This window comes from Elgaria multicarinata, chromosome 23, assembly GCF_023053635.1.
Source record: "Elgaria multicarinata webbii isolate HBS135686 ecotype San Diego chromosome 23, rElgMul1.1.pri, whole genome shotgun sequence".
Classification (NCBI taxonomy): domain Eukaryota; kingdom Metazoa; phylum Chordata; class Lepidosauria; order Squamata; family Anguidae; genus Elgaria; species Elgaria multicarinata.
The window spans coordinates 5,190,221-5,204,252 of record NC_086193.1 but is presented as its reverse complement, the minus strand read 5'-3'; the positions used below and the strand labels follow the sequence as shown (position 1 = coordinate 5,204,252).

Sequence of the window (14,032 nt, the reverse complement as noted above, 5' to 3'; positions counted from 1 at the left end):
TTTCAGGGCCAGGTCAAGACTTTTCTCTTCTCCTAGGCATTTAACAGTATATGCTAAGTTTGTTTTTAATGGACCCCAGAACTGTTGTTGTCTAAAATGGATATTGTTGCTTTATACTGTTGTTTTTGATATTTTTGATGGTTTTAAATTTTGTATACTTTTTAATGTTCACTGTTTTTAACCTTTGTTAACAGCCCGGAGATCTTCGGCTACGGGGCAGTATATAAATGTAATAAATACATAAATAAATGGTCCAGGTACGAGACAACGCATAACCTTTCATCCCATAAACTGCATGGTCCTTACTTTGACTATAAACGACAGGGTTCCTTTTAGTTTCTGCGCCATGACGATACTCTGAAGGGTGAAGACAAACTGGGCCTCGTTCGAGACTCCTAAATTGAGAAAAGGAGGGGGGAAATGAGATGGGGACCACAGGATCTTGTGAGCTCATTTTAGAAGGTCTTGCATCTCACTCTGATGATGATGATTCGTTGATTTTAAAGCATTTAACACACTTCTTCGCTAAAAGTGTCATGGAGTAATTAAACAAACGAAAACTAAAAAATAAATCAGCCGCAAGTTATTAAAAAGTTAATTGCAAACTAAAAGCAGGAAAGGGCAGCAGGAGGACAACGTCCAACGAGGTCCCAAACCCAGGAGAAAGAAGGTCCCACTTCTATCATCACTTACCTGGTCTCAGAACTAAGTAAACTGAAGGAATTAGGGCTAAGCCAAAATTCCCACCCGTCCTCTATTTCAGTGGTGGGGCTGCCACTAAATCCCCTCCCTCAAAGTATAACCTCTTGATTGACTCTGTGCAGTGATCTAACAAATCCCAGGGGCATTTCAAAACTGCCAACAATGGCTGGCAGCAGCAAGGGATCTGTGGGTCGTGGTGGGTTCTGCGGCCCCAACTTTGAACATTCACACACACACACCACCCTGAAATGCAAGAAAGGGGAAGCAGTTCCCTCCTCTCCCATATTGGATCTGTAAACTTCGGAGGAAACTTCTGAATCATAGAATCATAGAATAGCAGAGTTGGAAGGGGCCTACAAGGCCATCGAGTCCAGCCCCCTGCTCAATGCAGGAATCCACCCTAAAGCATCCCTGACAGATGGTTGTCCAGCTGCCTCTTGAAGGCCTCTAGTGTGGGAGAGCCCACAACCTCCCTAGGTAACTGGTTCCATTGTCGTACTGCTCTAATAGTTCGGCTGAGGCCCAATATAGACGCTTGGCCTGGTCGACGCCCCCTTAACACAGGTGTAGAGCAGCCTCGGGCCACAATCAGTAGTCAGCAAATAAAAACTGCATCACTGAGAACATGGCTCCCAAGTTTATCCTGCATATACCTGTCTACATAAATTCCAGATATTAGTTATGCAACCAAGTATTACTTGGGAGTCAAGGTAAGATTATTCACTGTTAGATACTTTTTTTTTCTAAGAGTGAGTATGTTGTGGGAGTGTTGTTTCAATTATGCCAACTTTGCAAAAACTAATTAGGTGTTTTTATCCACCAGCCTCTTGAAGACAGGAGGGAGTACTCAGTCCCCCGTCTTTTTTGTCACATTCTTGAAGATTTACAGGAGCCAACTTTGGGTAAATAATAATTATTAGAGTAAACCCTTGGGCTCAAAAAGAAAAGAAAAAAGCAAGCACCAATAGGCATTTGGCAATCATTATTTCTTTTTTCTGCTTTTCAGGTCCTATAGGAACTCCCTATATCCGGAGCACAAAAAGTTGTTTTAAACATTTAAGTTTTAAAAATCCACACATCGTTTTCTTCCCACTGATGAAGACCTTTTATGGCTGAAACGCGTTTGGCGTTTTTGTTTGGCGTTTGTTGTATGCGGGGCCAATGAAAAAGAAGAGATAGTCTCTAGTGTTGGAAAACAGAAGTTGATAATAGTTGAGCGGGTGTGTTAAACGTTAAGAACGTCTACAGCAGAGAATGAACGAAAAAACTGTTGCATCTAGCTGTTTTAGCTTACTGTACTTGGACTTGTGGTTCACGGATGTTATTTTGTTTCAGAAGCTCCTGAAGAAGGATCGGGAGATCCGAAACGTCGAGCTTTTTACCCTGTTTCCCCGAAAATAAGACAGTGTCTTATATTAATTTTTGCTCCCAAAGATGCGCTAGGTCTTATTTTCAGAGGATGTCTTATTTTCCCATGAAGAAGAATACGGTACACATTTATTGTTGAACAAAAAAAAAGGTCTTATTTTCGGGGGGATGCCTTATATTACAGCGAGAGGCAAAACTGGAAGTAGGTCTTATTTTCGGGGGATGTCTTACTTTCGGGGAAACAGGGTATACATTAAGTCCTTTTACAACAATACAATTTTTTAAAGATTGAAGACATATGTAGCAAAAAATAAAACCCCTTTTTCTATTTTCCAACGCTAGAGACTATCTCTTCTTTTTCATTGGATTCGCATCGTGTTTTTTTCTCTCCTTCATTTTGACGAGTGTTGTAGGGGGCGGAACGACACCGTTCTGTTTAAATTTTAAATGTACGCATTTGTTTTAAGATTAAAAATACGTTCTACTAACAGTATGATTTTAGCGTAATAAGCATACCGTATTTCTTCGATTCTAAGACGCCATCGATTCTAAGGTGCATGCCATTTTTAGAGATGTTTATTTGAGAAAAAAGGGCATCTTAGAATCGAAGAAATACGAACAAATCCTCCGCTATTTCTACCGAGACAGGATTTGTGTGTGTGTGTTTTGTTTTGCGATCCCATCCGATCTCTCTCTCTCTCTCCAATTCTAGGTTGCCGGAGGGTTCGCGCCCCACCCATTTGGCTGGGGCCTCGCGCCAGGCTTTTGCTCTCTTGCTTCCCGTCTCACGCCGGCTCCGGTGAGCCGGGAAGGTCAGTGCAACTGCAATTCACAGGCGAGGCAGAGCAGGCAGGGCACAAAGGGCGGTAGATGTTTGCTGCTGCTGTCTACCCCCCCACCCTTTTTCTCCACAGGACGCGGGAAGTGGTGTGTGTTAACCCCACACCAACAAACCGTTGCTTGCTTGCTGTGATTACCCTGAGGCGGGGGCTGAGGATTAAGCCGCTCCCCTTTTTTCTTCCTTTTATCTCTCTTGCAAATGTATGCTGCTGTGCGGGGAAGGGTTAGAGGCGATTATTACCGTATTTCTTCGATTCTAAGACGCCATCGATTCTAAGGCGCACCCCATTTTTAGAGCTGCTTATTTAGGGGAAAAAGTGCGTCTTAGAATCAAAGAAATACGGTAGTTATACCAAAATTCGGTAGATTGCTTTTTATCAGTTTCCTTACAACTTATTTTGTTTTCAGGTAGAAAGCCAGGGGCCCTTGGCCTGGTGTCATGAGGCCGAGCGCACACAGGCATGTTAGCTCCAGCCTCACTCTCTTTTGTATCTGACCCCTCCCCTGTATGGGCAAGTAGCCCCCCCCCCCCAACTGCCCCAGGTGGTTCCCCACTCCCCACTTTCTTTAAGGTTTCCTTGGAAGTGGAGGTTTTCCACTTGGAACCCTTTTGAGCCTTCTCCTCTGCTTTGCCCGCAAACCCCCGCTTGCCAAGTGACCAGCGGCCGTACCAGGAGGCAGCTGGAAAGGGACAGGTATTCCGTCATGAATGGAGCAGCCGTCCGGCCGGAGCATTTTCGCGTTGAGCGAGTCCAAGACGTTCAGCTCCATGCTTTTCAGGAAGCTGCTGCTCTTGTTTTCGAAGATCACGGAGACGGTGACCTGGCTGTCGTTCTGGAGATTCCCCTGAATGTCGTACGTCTGCGAGGAGACACGGGAAAGGGGGGGGGAGGCGGAGAGCCAGGGCCGGCGTGGCCGTCAGAGAGAACGGCCGGCCTACAGGGCGTTTGCTCTTTGTTCACAGAGCAAGCCGGTCAAGGGGGAGAGGGACGTAGAAATGGCAGACCAACGCACTCACCATGTTAATATACGCGTTTTCAGCCAGAAGGCAGTAGCTTGACATAGGCTGAAAGGGAGAAAGAAGAAGAAGAAACGTTTCTGGGAAGGAAACGAACCTCTACGTTTAGGGAAAACTGGATAATAGCACAACGATGGCGCTATGTAGGTAATTAAGGTAGAGATGGGGAACCCCCAAGCCATGGGCCTCCTCATTAGGCTCGGGAAAGGTCTCGTGAAAAGAAGGGAGAAACGGATTCTCGGGATGCCGAACTTTTGAGCTGCAGGTTGAAGAGCCTGACACGTTTCGGCCTGGACCTTTTCAAGGCCTTCTGCAGGGGGTTGTCAACAGAATGTCTTTCTCAGAGCCGTGATTAACAATCTGAGAAAGACCTTCCGTTGATAAGATTTTTGCAGACGTCTTCCTACAATCCCCCCGAAGAAGGCCTTGAAAGGATACAGGCCGAAACGCGTCGGGCTCTTCAACCTACAAATAAAAATTCGGCATCCTGAGAATTCGTTTCTCCCTTCTTTGGATGTTTCACCCCCACCCACCCTGCCTTTGATTTTGGGACGATCTCGGCCAAGGCCTTTCCTTGTCAGAGAAAGGAGAGGGGGCAAGAGAGCAGCACTGCCTTGAGATGCCAGCTGAGGCCTTCACCCACCCGCTGCCTGACCCAGCACTTCAGGCGTCTGCTCACAGCTTTTGGACACCCTCGATCCAGGAAACTGAGGAACGGGCCGAGATGTCGCTCCCCTTCCTAGGTGGCCAATCAACAGCTGGACTCGATTTGTCAAAACTACGCGGGGTCTGCATATATAGCACCGCTGTGAGCTAGCAGCCCTCTCCCTCCCCCACGCTCCTCACCGGCAGCGGCTCGTCCTCCAGGGTCCCGTTCTGCACGGATCCCGGCGGTGGCTCCTCTCCGCTGCCATGGTGCTTTTTGGACTTCTTCTCCTTGGATTTTTCCTCTTTCTTATGCTTCTTCTTCTTATGCTTGGAGGATTTCTACTAGGGCAGGCAAACCCAAGAGTCAGCCACCTGGATGCTCAGCTCCTTTCTGGTCCAGCCGTTCAAAGCAAATGCTTGCCCCGGACAAGGTCCGAGCCACCTGACGGCCTGGGACGGCCACAGAAGCTCACCTCTTGGATTACTGCAAGGCGTTATACGTGGGGCTGCCTTTGAAAACGGTCCGGAAACTTCAGCTGGTACAAAACAGGGCAGCCCGCCTACTAACAGGGACTGGCCGGCGAGACCAAATCACGCCAGTCCTTCTACAACTTCATTGGCTGTCAGTCCAGGTCCGGGCCCGATTCAAAGTGCTGGTACTAACATTCAAAGCCCTAAACGGTTTGGGGCCAGGTTATTTGAAGGAATGCCTCCTCCCGTATGTGCCTGCCCGGACCCTAAGGTCATCCTCAGGGGTCCTTCTCCGTGAGCCCCTGCCAAAGGAAATAAGGCAGGTGGCTACCAGGAGCAGGGCCTTCTCTGCTGTGGCACCCCGGCTGTGGAACGAGCTCCCCAGAGAGGTTCGTTTGGCACCTACAGTGTACTCCTTCTGTCATCAGCTGAAGACCTTTTTATTTTTTCAGTATTTTAACACCTAATTCAACTTAAATTTAAACTTTGCTGTTTTAATTCCGTATTTTAACCTATATCAATTTTTGCTGTGTGGTTTTATCCTGGTTGTGCTTTTTAGATTGTATTTTGTATTTGTGTTTTTAGACTGTTGTTTTATTATGCTTTTTACGCTTTTAATCTTTTTGAACCGCCCAGACAGCTTTGGCTATTGGGTAGTATAAAAATGTAATGAATAAATAAATAAGTAAATAAATAAATAAATAAAATCTCTTCCTACCTAGGTCAGCCTCCCCCGAACTGGCACTCTCCAGATGTATGGGACTGCAACTCCCATAATTCCCAGCCAGCATGGCTGTATGAAAATTGCAATGCAACACTTTTGGAAAGCACTATTTATTTTATTTATTTATTTATTTATTTATTTATTACATTTTTATACCGACCAATAGCCGATGTTCTCTGGGCGGTTCACAAAAATTAAGACCATAATAAAACTACCAACAGGTTAAAAACACAAATACAAAATACAGTATCAAAAGCTACGTTGGGGAAAGCTGACCTAGAGCCAGCGACTTGGGCAAAGTCAATTCAGAAATGTTTGAACCGTTACAGCAAATTTGAGCTATTTTGATGCTGTTTTGAAAACATACACCTGGGCCCCATGATTGGCGTTTGGTCAACACAGATCTCTGCTCCGAGGCATATTGGCAAAACCCACTTTGGGTGATCAGGACACTCACCTTTCCTTCATCTTCCTCCTCCAACCCCTCCTCTTGCCCTTCCTTCTTGGCTTCCTCTGGTTCTCCATGTTCTGCTGTGTCTGGGTCCACCTCAGGCGGATCCTGGCAAAGAGGCAAATCGGAACGCTCAAAGCCAGGCAGGTCCGAGGGTGGGAGCTGGGGATATCTCCCAGGTGGGAAGTTTGGGAACAAGCAACCCCAGTGGGTCAGAATAAGGGACTTCTTTCACATAGGCCTGCTTCCCTAGCCCCCTTGGAAGTGGGGCACTACATTCTGTGCAAGCATCCTTCACAGCTGGCGAAGGAGGTCATTTGGGTGGGGCAAGAGGGTCTCGGGGGTCCCTTAAGGGGCCCACTGAGAGCTGTCTTTGGCCTGGGGGTTCAGGTCAAGTGAGAGCACATCCTAAAGACCTCTGATGTTGTAAGTGCCTCTCTAGTGTAGGTCAGACCCCAGGTATGTGGATCCACATTTCCTTTTACTAGGAACCCTGAAATCCACCAACCAGCACCCGGGGCAAAACACACACATTAGAATGAAAGGATTCTGAGCTCAAGAATTTGCTTTGAATACCAGAACAGAATGGAGCTCGTGGTCCTTCCATGCAAAAAAAAAAAAAAACCCTATTCTTGGTTACCACTGGCTCTCTTGATTTGAGCAGGACGTTTGAGGGTGGCTGTGGGGAAATCATTTTGTTATAAGAACAAAAGAAAGACCGTATTCTCCCTTATGAGCGTGCCCTGTGCTCTGAGAACTTCTGGAGAAGCCCTTCTTTCAGTCCCACTATCTTCACAGGCGCGTTTAGTGGGAATGTGGGAGAGGGCCTTCTCGGTGGCTGCTCCGGAACTCTCTTCCCGGGGAAGCTAGACTGGCTTCCTCCTTGACGGGCTTTCGGAAGCAGGCTAAAACTTGTTTGTTCCAGCAGGCCTTTGGAGAGTAATTTGGTCCTCCCTCTATGTTAAGGACTTATAATTTTGTTGTGCGTTTTAAACTTCTTTTTTTAAACATTCCCCCCTCCCTAGGTTTTACAATGTATGTTTTAAACTTTGTAAGACCGCCTTGAGGCCCAGGATTGGGCAAAAGGCAGGATACAAATAAATATAATAATAATAAGAAGAAGAAGACGAAGAAGAAGAAGAACATAAGCACTGCGTGCGTGCACACCACCAACCATCCTTCTCTGCAGATGGCCAGGGGTGCCTGCCCAGGGGAGTGGATTTTTTGACCTCTTCCCACTCGCGCTCCGTTTTAAAGGGACCTGCTCGGTAGGGCTCCAATCTGCGCTCCTCAAAACCCAGAACTCGACCCCAAGGTTTCCAAAGCAGGGCCCTTTTCGCAAACTGTGCTCCAGAGACCTCCCCACGCCATTTCGAAACGCTGGGTGTTGGAGAGCGATTTCGCTACCTGCTCTGGCGATGGAGATACTAACCTTGGCCTCTGTAGCTGCCGCGGGTGGGGGGGCCTCAGAAAGCCAGAAGTCCATTTCTTGAGCCTGCAGCGGAGCAGAGGAATAGCATTATTATTTATTTTTTAGATTGTAAGCCTCTGGCAGGATAATGTGGCTGTTTTATTTGTACATACTGTACAGCACCTTAAAGCATTTCTTTAAGGTGCTATATAAATAAATATTAGTATTAATAATGATGCATTTGTTACATTTATATCCTGCCTTTTTTCCTCCAAGGAACCCAAGGCGGCATACATAATTCTCCTCCTCTCCATGTTATCCTCACCACGACAACCCTGTGAGGTGGGCTGGGCTGAGAGTCTGTGACTGGCCGAAAGCCACCTGGTGGGTTTCCGTGGCCGAGTGGGGACTTGAACCCGGATCTCCTGACTCCCACTCTGACATTCTAGCCACTACACCACACTGGCTCTCTTAGCATGGCGAAGGTTCCCAGATAGGTTGGGATTCCATGAACTCTCATTATTTCCACAGATATTTCTGTCTAGCGAGATAAACAAACCCATTTGTTCAGGAAATTTCCCCACAGAAAGCAAGTACGTAATTTTAGGCTTCTCCGATTTTAGAATTCTTGTTGACATCCTGACAAACTTAAAACATTGCCCCCTTTCAAAGTGCTGTTGTCCATAATTGTTGATTTAGAATCATAGAATAGTACAGTTGGAAGGGGCCTACAAAGCCCTATGAGGAGAGACTGAAAGAACTGGGCATGTTTAGCCTGGAGAAGAGAAGATGGAGGGGAGACATGATAGCACTCTTCAAATACTTGAAAGGTTGTCCCACAGAGGAGGGCCAGGATCTCTTCTCAATCATCCCAGAGTGCAGGACACGGAATAACGGGCTCAAGTTACGGGAAGCCCAATTCCGGCTGGACATCAGGAAAAACTTCCTGACTGTTAGAGCAGTACGACAATGGAACCAGTGACCTAGGGAGGTTGTGGGCTCTCCCATAGTAGAGGCCTTCAAGAGGCAGCTGGACAACCATCTGTCAGAAATGTTTTAAGGCGGATTCCTGCATTGAGCAGGGGGTTGGACTCGATGGCTTTGTAGGCTCCTTCCAACTCTGCGATTCTATGATTCTACTGTTGTTTTATACTGGTTTTCATTTTTGTGAACCGCCCAGAGAGCTTCAGCTCTTGGGCGGTATAGAAATGCAATAAATAAATAAATAATAAACTCTTGGAACAGGTCGGGCTATATACCTTAAGATCTCTTGCAGGCATCTACACATATTTAGAGGAGTGTATGAACCCTGTTAGACTTCTCTTATTTCTAACCTGTGGCCTGCAGAATCAAGGAGGTACCTTTTTATCTTCCTCCTCTATTTTTCTCTCTCGTTCTTGCCTCTTCTCTTTCTCCCTCTCTTTCTCTTTGTGTTTCTTTTCCTTCTTTTTCGGCTTCTTGATCTTCTTCTCGATGGGGGGAGCTTCTGTTTCTTGAGGGGACTTGAGGCCGTCAGCATTTCGATGCTTCTGCACGGGAAGCTTCTCACTGTCTGCTAAAGGCCTTTTTTTAAAACAAACAAACAAACACACACAATATAGACTATTCAGTCTCCTGCTCTTCATACATTTCTCCCAAAGTGTGCGTAGCAATACCTGCTTTCTTGTTAAAGAGTGTTTTACAGTCTATCACCTCAAGAGTGCACTAAAATACTGGATTCGTTTGTACGGCCCTAGTTCTTCAGGCTACCTCTGCAAGATATGAAATGACTCATTCGCCACTGAGTGGATGAAACTACTCTGGAATAAAATCAACTCTCTGGGCTTCTGCCCCAAGTCTTTATTAATGATGGAAGCAAAACAGGCCAAAACCCTTTTGTCTCAAAGGGCAAGAGACTGTGACCTACAAGTTTTAAGATCTGCAGCAGAGAGAATTTGCTCTCCTCTGTTCTTAGGCCTGGACCTGAGAAGTGAAATATTTTTCAATACTTAACATCCCTAAATATCGGCGTGCTTTAACTCCAGCAAGATTTAATGTCCTGCCATCTGCTCTGCCACAGGGGAGGTTTCAGAAAACCAGTTTTCCTGATCGCTTATGTCCATGTGGAAGCAATGATATTGAATCAGCTATCCACGTCCTACTCTGTTGCTCTTTTGATAGAGAGGTTAGAGAGAAATGGTTGCTTGACACCAGCTTAGAAGTTAACACACTTTCTTTGTTGCTTCAGGGTCACAGAGGACAGAGACACAACCGAGGCTTTTGCAAAATTCTTTTTGAATGCTATGAGAATAAGGTCTCTCCAGAATTGATTCCGCTACATACTTCTCAAATTCGTACGCAACTTCGCCCTACTCTTTTATATGTGTAAAGTCTGGTCGGTGACCGTAATAAAGTTGTTGAGGATGATATTCATACAGCGCCCACCCAGGCTGCAAACAGCCTTTCAACATCAGCACAGCACTTCGACCAGAGTTGCTCCCGCTACAAGTTGGCAAAAACCTGGTTTGTTCTGATCCTTTTAACACAAAAGTACATTTCAGAATCTAGGGAACAAATCGGTACATGTCCAGGGTGTAATCCGAGGGAGAAGCGACACAAGAGGAAGCTTTTTGTGCGTGCCAGACTTAATGTGCAGAACTAAACATTAACTGCTGATACTGAATTAGAGGACTGTTACTGTGCGTGTACTTTAAGATTGCATCCTCGGGGAAAAACAGCTGGGTGTGTGTGCTTAAAGATTGCAACTCAATCTGTGGGCATGCAAGTATAAAAAATGCAGTTGGTGCTGGCTCCTTGCTGCCTCCTTCCACACATTACACAGAGTAGTAAAACAATTGCAGAATTGCACTATACACTACAATGAAAATTTGCTCAGCCTCAACCCTCAGCACCAGTTGATGCAAGTTGAAGAAGACAATCCAGTTTTTCTGCTTAAATGTATTATTATTATTATCATTTATTTATTTATTTATATAGCACCATCAATGTACATGGTGCTGTACAGAGTAAAACAATAAATAGCAAGACCCTGCCGCATAGGCTTACATTCTAATAGAATCATAACAAAACAATAAGGAGGGGAAGAGAATGCACCAAACAGGCACAGGGTAGGGTAAAACTAACAGTATAAAAGTCAGAGCAAAATCAAGTTTTAAAAGCTTTAGGAAAAAGAAAAGTTTTTAGCTGAGCTTTAAAAGCTGCGATTGAACTTGTAGTTCTCAAATGTTCTGGAAGAGCGTTCCAGGCGTAAGGGGCAGCCGAAGAAAATGGACGAAGCCGAGCAAGGGAAGTGGAGGCCCTTGGGCAGGTGAGAAACAGGGCATCAGAGGAGCGAAGAGCACGAGCGGGGCAATAGTGTGAGATGAGAGAGGAGTAAGCACGGAGTATACAGTACTTTGACTATGGTTGACTCCACAGCTGAGCTACACTTGGTACAGCAGGGTGGATAAAAATCAATGATTTTTTTTAAAAAAAATTATCAGATTTTTTAAATTTAAATTGGATTTTTTAAATAAAATGCTATTTGAGGAAAAGTCTATCTAAAGATAGTTTTCTATTTAAGATACATTATAGTCCAAAGGTTATTCATCATGAAAACACCTGAAAACAACAGGATGAAATTTAATAGGGATAAATGCCAAGTTCTACATTTAGGGAATAGAAACCAAATGCACAGTTACAAGATGGGGGGCACTTGGCTCAGCAATACTACAAACGAGAAGGATCTTGGAATTGTTGTAGATTGCAAGCTGAATATGAGCCAACAGTGCGATATGGCTGCAAGAAAGGCCAATGCTATTTTGGGCTGCATTAATAGAAGTATAGCTTCCAAATCACGTGAGGTACTGGTTCCTCTCTATTCGGCCCTGGTTAGGCCTCATCTAGAGTATTGCGTCCAGTTCTGGGCTCCACAATTCAAGAAGGACGCAGACAATCTGGAGCGTGTTCAGAGGAGGGCAACCAGGGTGATCAAGGGTCTGGAAACAAAGCCCTATGAAGAGAGACTGAAAGAACTGGGCATGTTTAGCCTGGAGAAGAGAAGATTGAGGGGAGACATGACAGCACTCTTCAACTACTTAAAAGGTTGTCACACAGAGGAGGGCCAGGATCTCTTCTCCATCATCCCAGAGTGCAGGACAAGGAATAATGGACTCAAGTTAAAGGAAGCCAGATTCCATCTGGACATCAGGAAAAACTTCCTGACTGTTAGAGCAGTACGACAATGGAACCAGTGACCTAGGGAGGTGGTGGGCTCTCTCACCCTAGAGGCCTTCAAGAGGCAGCTGGACAACCATCTGTCAGGGATGCTTTAGGGTGGATTCCTGCATTGAGCAGGGGGTTGGACTCGATGGCCTTGTAGGCACCTTCCAACTCTGCTATTCTATGATTCTATGAAATAAGGACTAGTTTTTAATTATGTAGCATGAGGCTGTTTACATTTTTTTGGTAAACGAATTCCATTAATCCAATCACAATGTCATGCTTTTCCAGAGGTTTCTGTAAGATTGTTTTTCTCCTTCCAACAAAGAACAGCAGAAAAGTTGCCCAAATAGGAAAGATTAACCTATTAAACTGGAGATAGTTCACCTCGCAATAATGTCATGATTATCTATCTAGGGTGTGTTTCTAATAGTATCACCAAATCAGAATTTTTTGATATAACTGTAAAACTAATCTGAAAAGTTGCTATTCTAAAAATGAAACCTTCATCTGGTTGTAAGTATTAAGATTATACCAGCAAGAATGAGTCTCTGGTAACTCTGAGTTGTGTAAAATATAGCGAGGAAGAGTGCACTTTTTTGGGGGGGCGGGTCACATGATTTCTAAGTTGTGATTTAAATCGTGTTTTAAATCATGATTTATTTTATTTATTATTGCATTTACGTCCTGCCTTTTTTCCTGCAAGGAAGCCGAGGTGGCATACATAATCCTCTTCCTATCCACTTTATCCTCACAACAACAACCCTGTGAGGTAGGTTGGACTGAGAGTCTGTGAGTGGCCCAAAGTCACCCAGTGGGTTTCCATGGCCGAGTGGGGACTAGAACCCGGGTCTCCCGACTCCCAGTCCAACACTTTAGCCGCTACGCCACACTGGTTCTCAAAAGAAATTGCTGATGGAGACAGGATGAACATGACTGCGGTCATGTAAAAAATACCTGGAAGGTTTTAAATTTATAATTGCTTCAAAAAGTAATTTATGTCATTGTACAGCTCCTGGCGAAGGATCTCCGGATCCAAAACGTTGTACAAGTTTGGTTGAAAGTTTTTTTTTAACATTTTTATATTTCGGATAAAAATCAATAAATTTCTTTTGACATTTCATAGCACCAGGGCTAGTAACTACACCACACTGCCTCTCTTAAATAAAATCCACCTTGTGGTATAGTATTTGCAACAGCCCTGGGGAGTCTTGAAGTTCCCTGGCATAAACGGAAAATATGAATTACAGCTTTCTTCAGAATGATACAAACCCAAATCATTCCTTAAAACGTCAAATATGGTTAAAAAGCAGTATGTTGCATTGATCTCAGCTGTATATCACACTCTAATATTTTGTTAAATCACACACACACACACACACACCAGAGCAAAGTCAGAAGTTTTTCAAGCAACTCCTGTTACTGCCAAAGAAAAAGTAACCATTCGAGAGCCGCAGCTCAGGAAAGTTTAAGGACTAAGGGTTGCAGGGTTTTCACCGACTTACTTTTAACTCTAAGCAGAACAGAGTTTCATGCATTCACTTCAACTACCAATCCCGGCCTGCCTTTCTGCTAGCGGAGGCCAAATGTAGGATCTTTTGAAGAAGCCTTCATCACAAGGGGCCCAAGGCAAGTAGGCAGGGGAACGTAGAATTTGGCCACTGCCAATTCTACGGCTTGCAGAAGCCAGCTCTGAACATCTGCAGCTCTCTTCTTTGGACAAGGATCTCGTTTTACTAGGGGGAGGGGGAGGAAGCAGTCAAACACTGTAAAGCCCAACAAGTTTATCAATCAAATCGCAATTATTTAGATTCTTGCGCTACAGGTAGCAGCAAGGCCACCGTCCCTGTGGTTCATATACAGCTCTCGTGGCCACCTGAGTCAAGGAGGATTGGAGGCAGGCAACCGAGAATCATAAACTTGGTTCTTTTATTCCAGCCCGCAAACGCACACCTTTTGGTCTGTGCGGGCAAGGGGAGAGGTGTGATTTCTGGCTCTTTTCGCAAGACCACATTAACTAGAGCTTTTCCTGCTGCAATCTGAAGGCAAAGCAGCTCATTCTTGGCCGTGTTGTGGATTACAGTGTTCAAAAGAAGCGACCCGCCCACAGTGCTAGAGAGAGATCTTACCTGGCAGGCCTCCCTGAAACCAGACTGTGTGTGAAAGACAGAGAGACAGAGAAGAAAGAAAGGGGGGAAA

General features: G+C 45.1%; 1 protein-coding gene across 1 annotated transcript in view; it reads right to left on the bottom strand.

Moving 5' to 3' along the window:
- AP3D1 (adaptor related protein complex 3 subunit delta 1) overlaps window positions 1-14,032 on the bottom strand; it is a 78,952-nt gene that overhangs the window by 7,107 nt on the left and 57,813 nt on the right. Inside the window, exons 22-28 of the mRNA XM_063146987.1 lie at window positions 8,995-9,196; window positions 7,655-7,717; window positions 6,229-6,330; window positions 4,775-4,915; window positions 3,929-3,976; window positions 3,582-3,771; window positions 307-395 (exon numbers count right to left, since the gene is read on the bottom strand). Of these exons, the coding sequence (XP_063003057.1) occupies window positions 307-395; window positions 3,582-3,771; window positions 3,929-3,976; window positions 4,775-4,915; window positions 6,229-6,330; window positions 7,655-7,717; window positions 8,995-9,196 (835 nt within the window). The remainder of the gene's footprint in view (window positions 1-306; window positions 396-3,581; window positions 3,772-3,928; window positions 3,977-4,774; window positions 4,916-6,228; window positions 6,331-7,654; window positions 7,718-8,994; window positions 9,197-14,032) is intronic.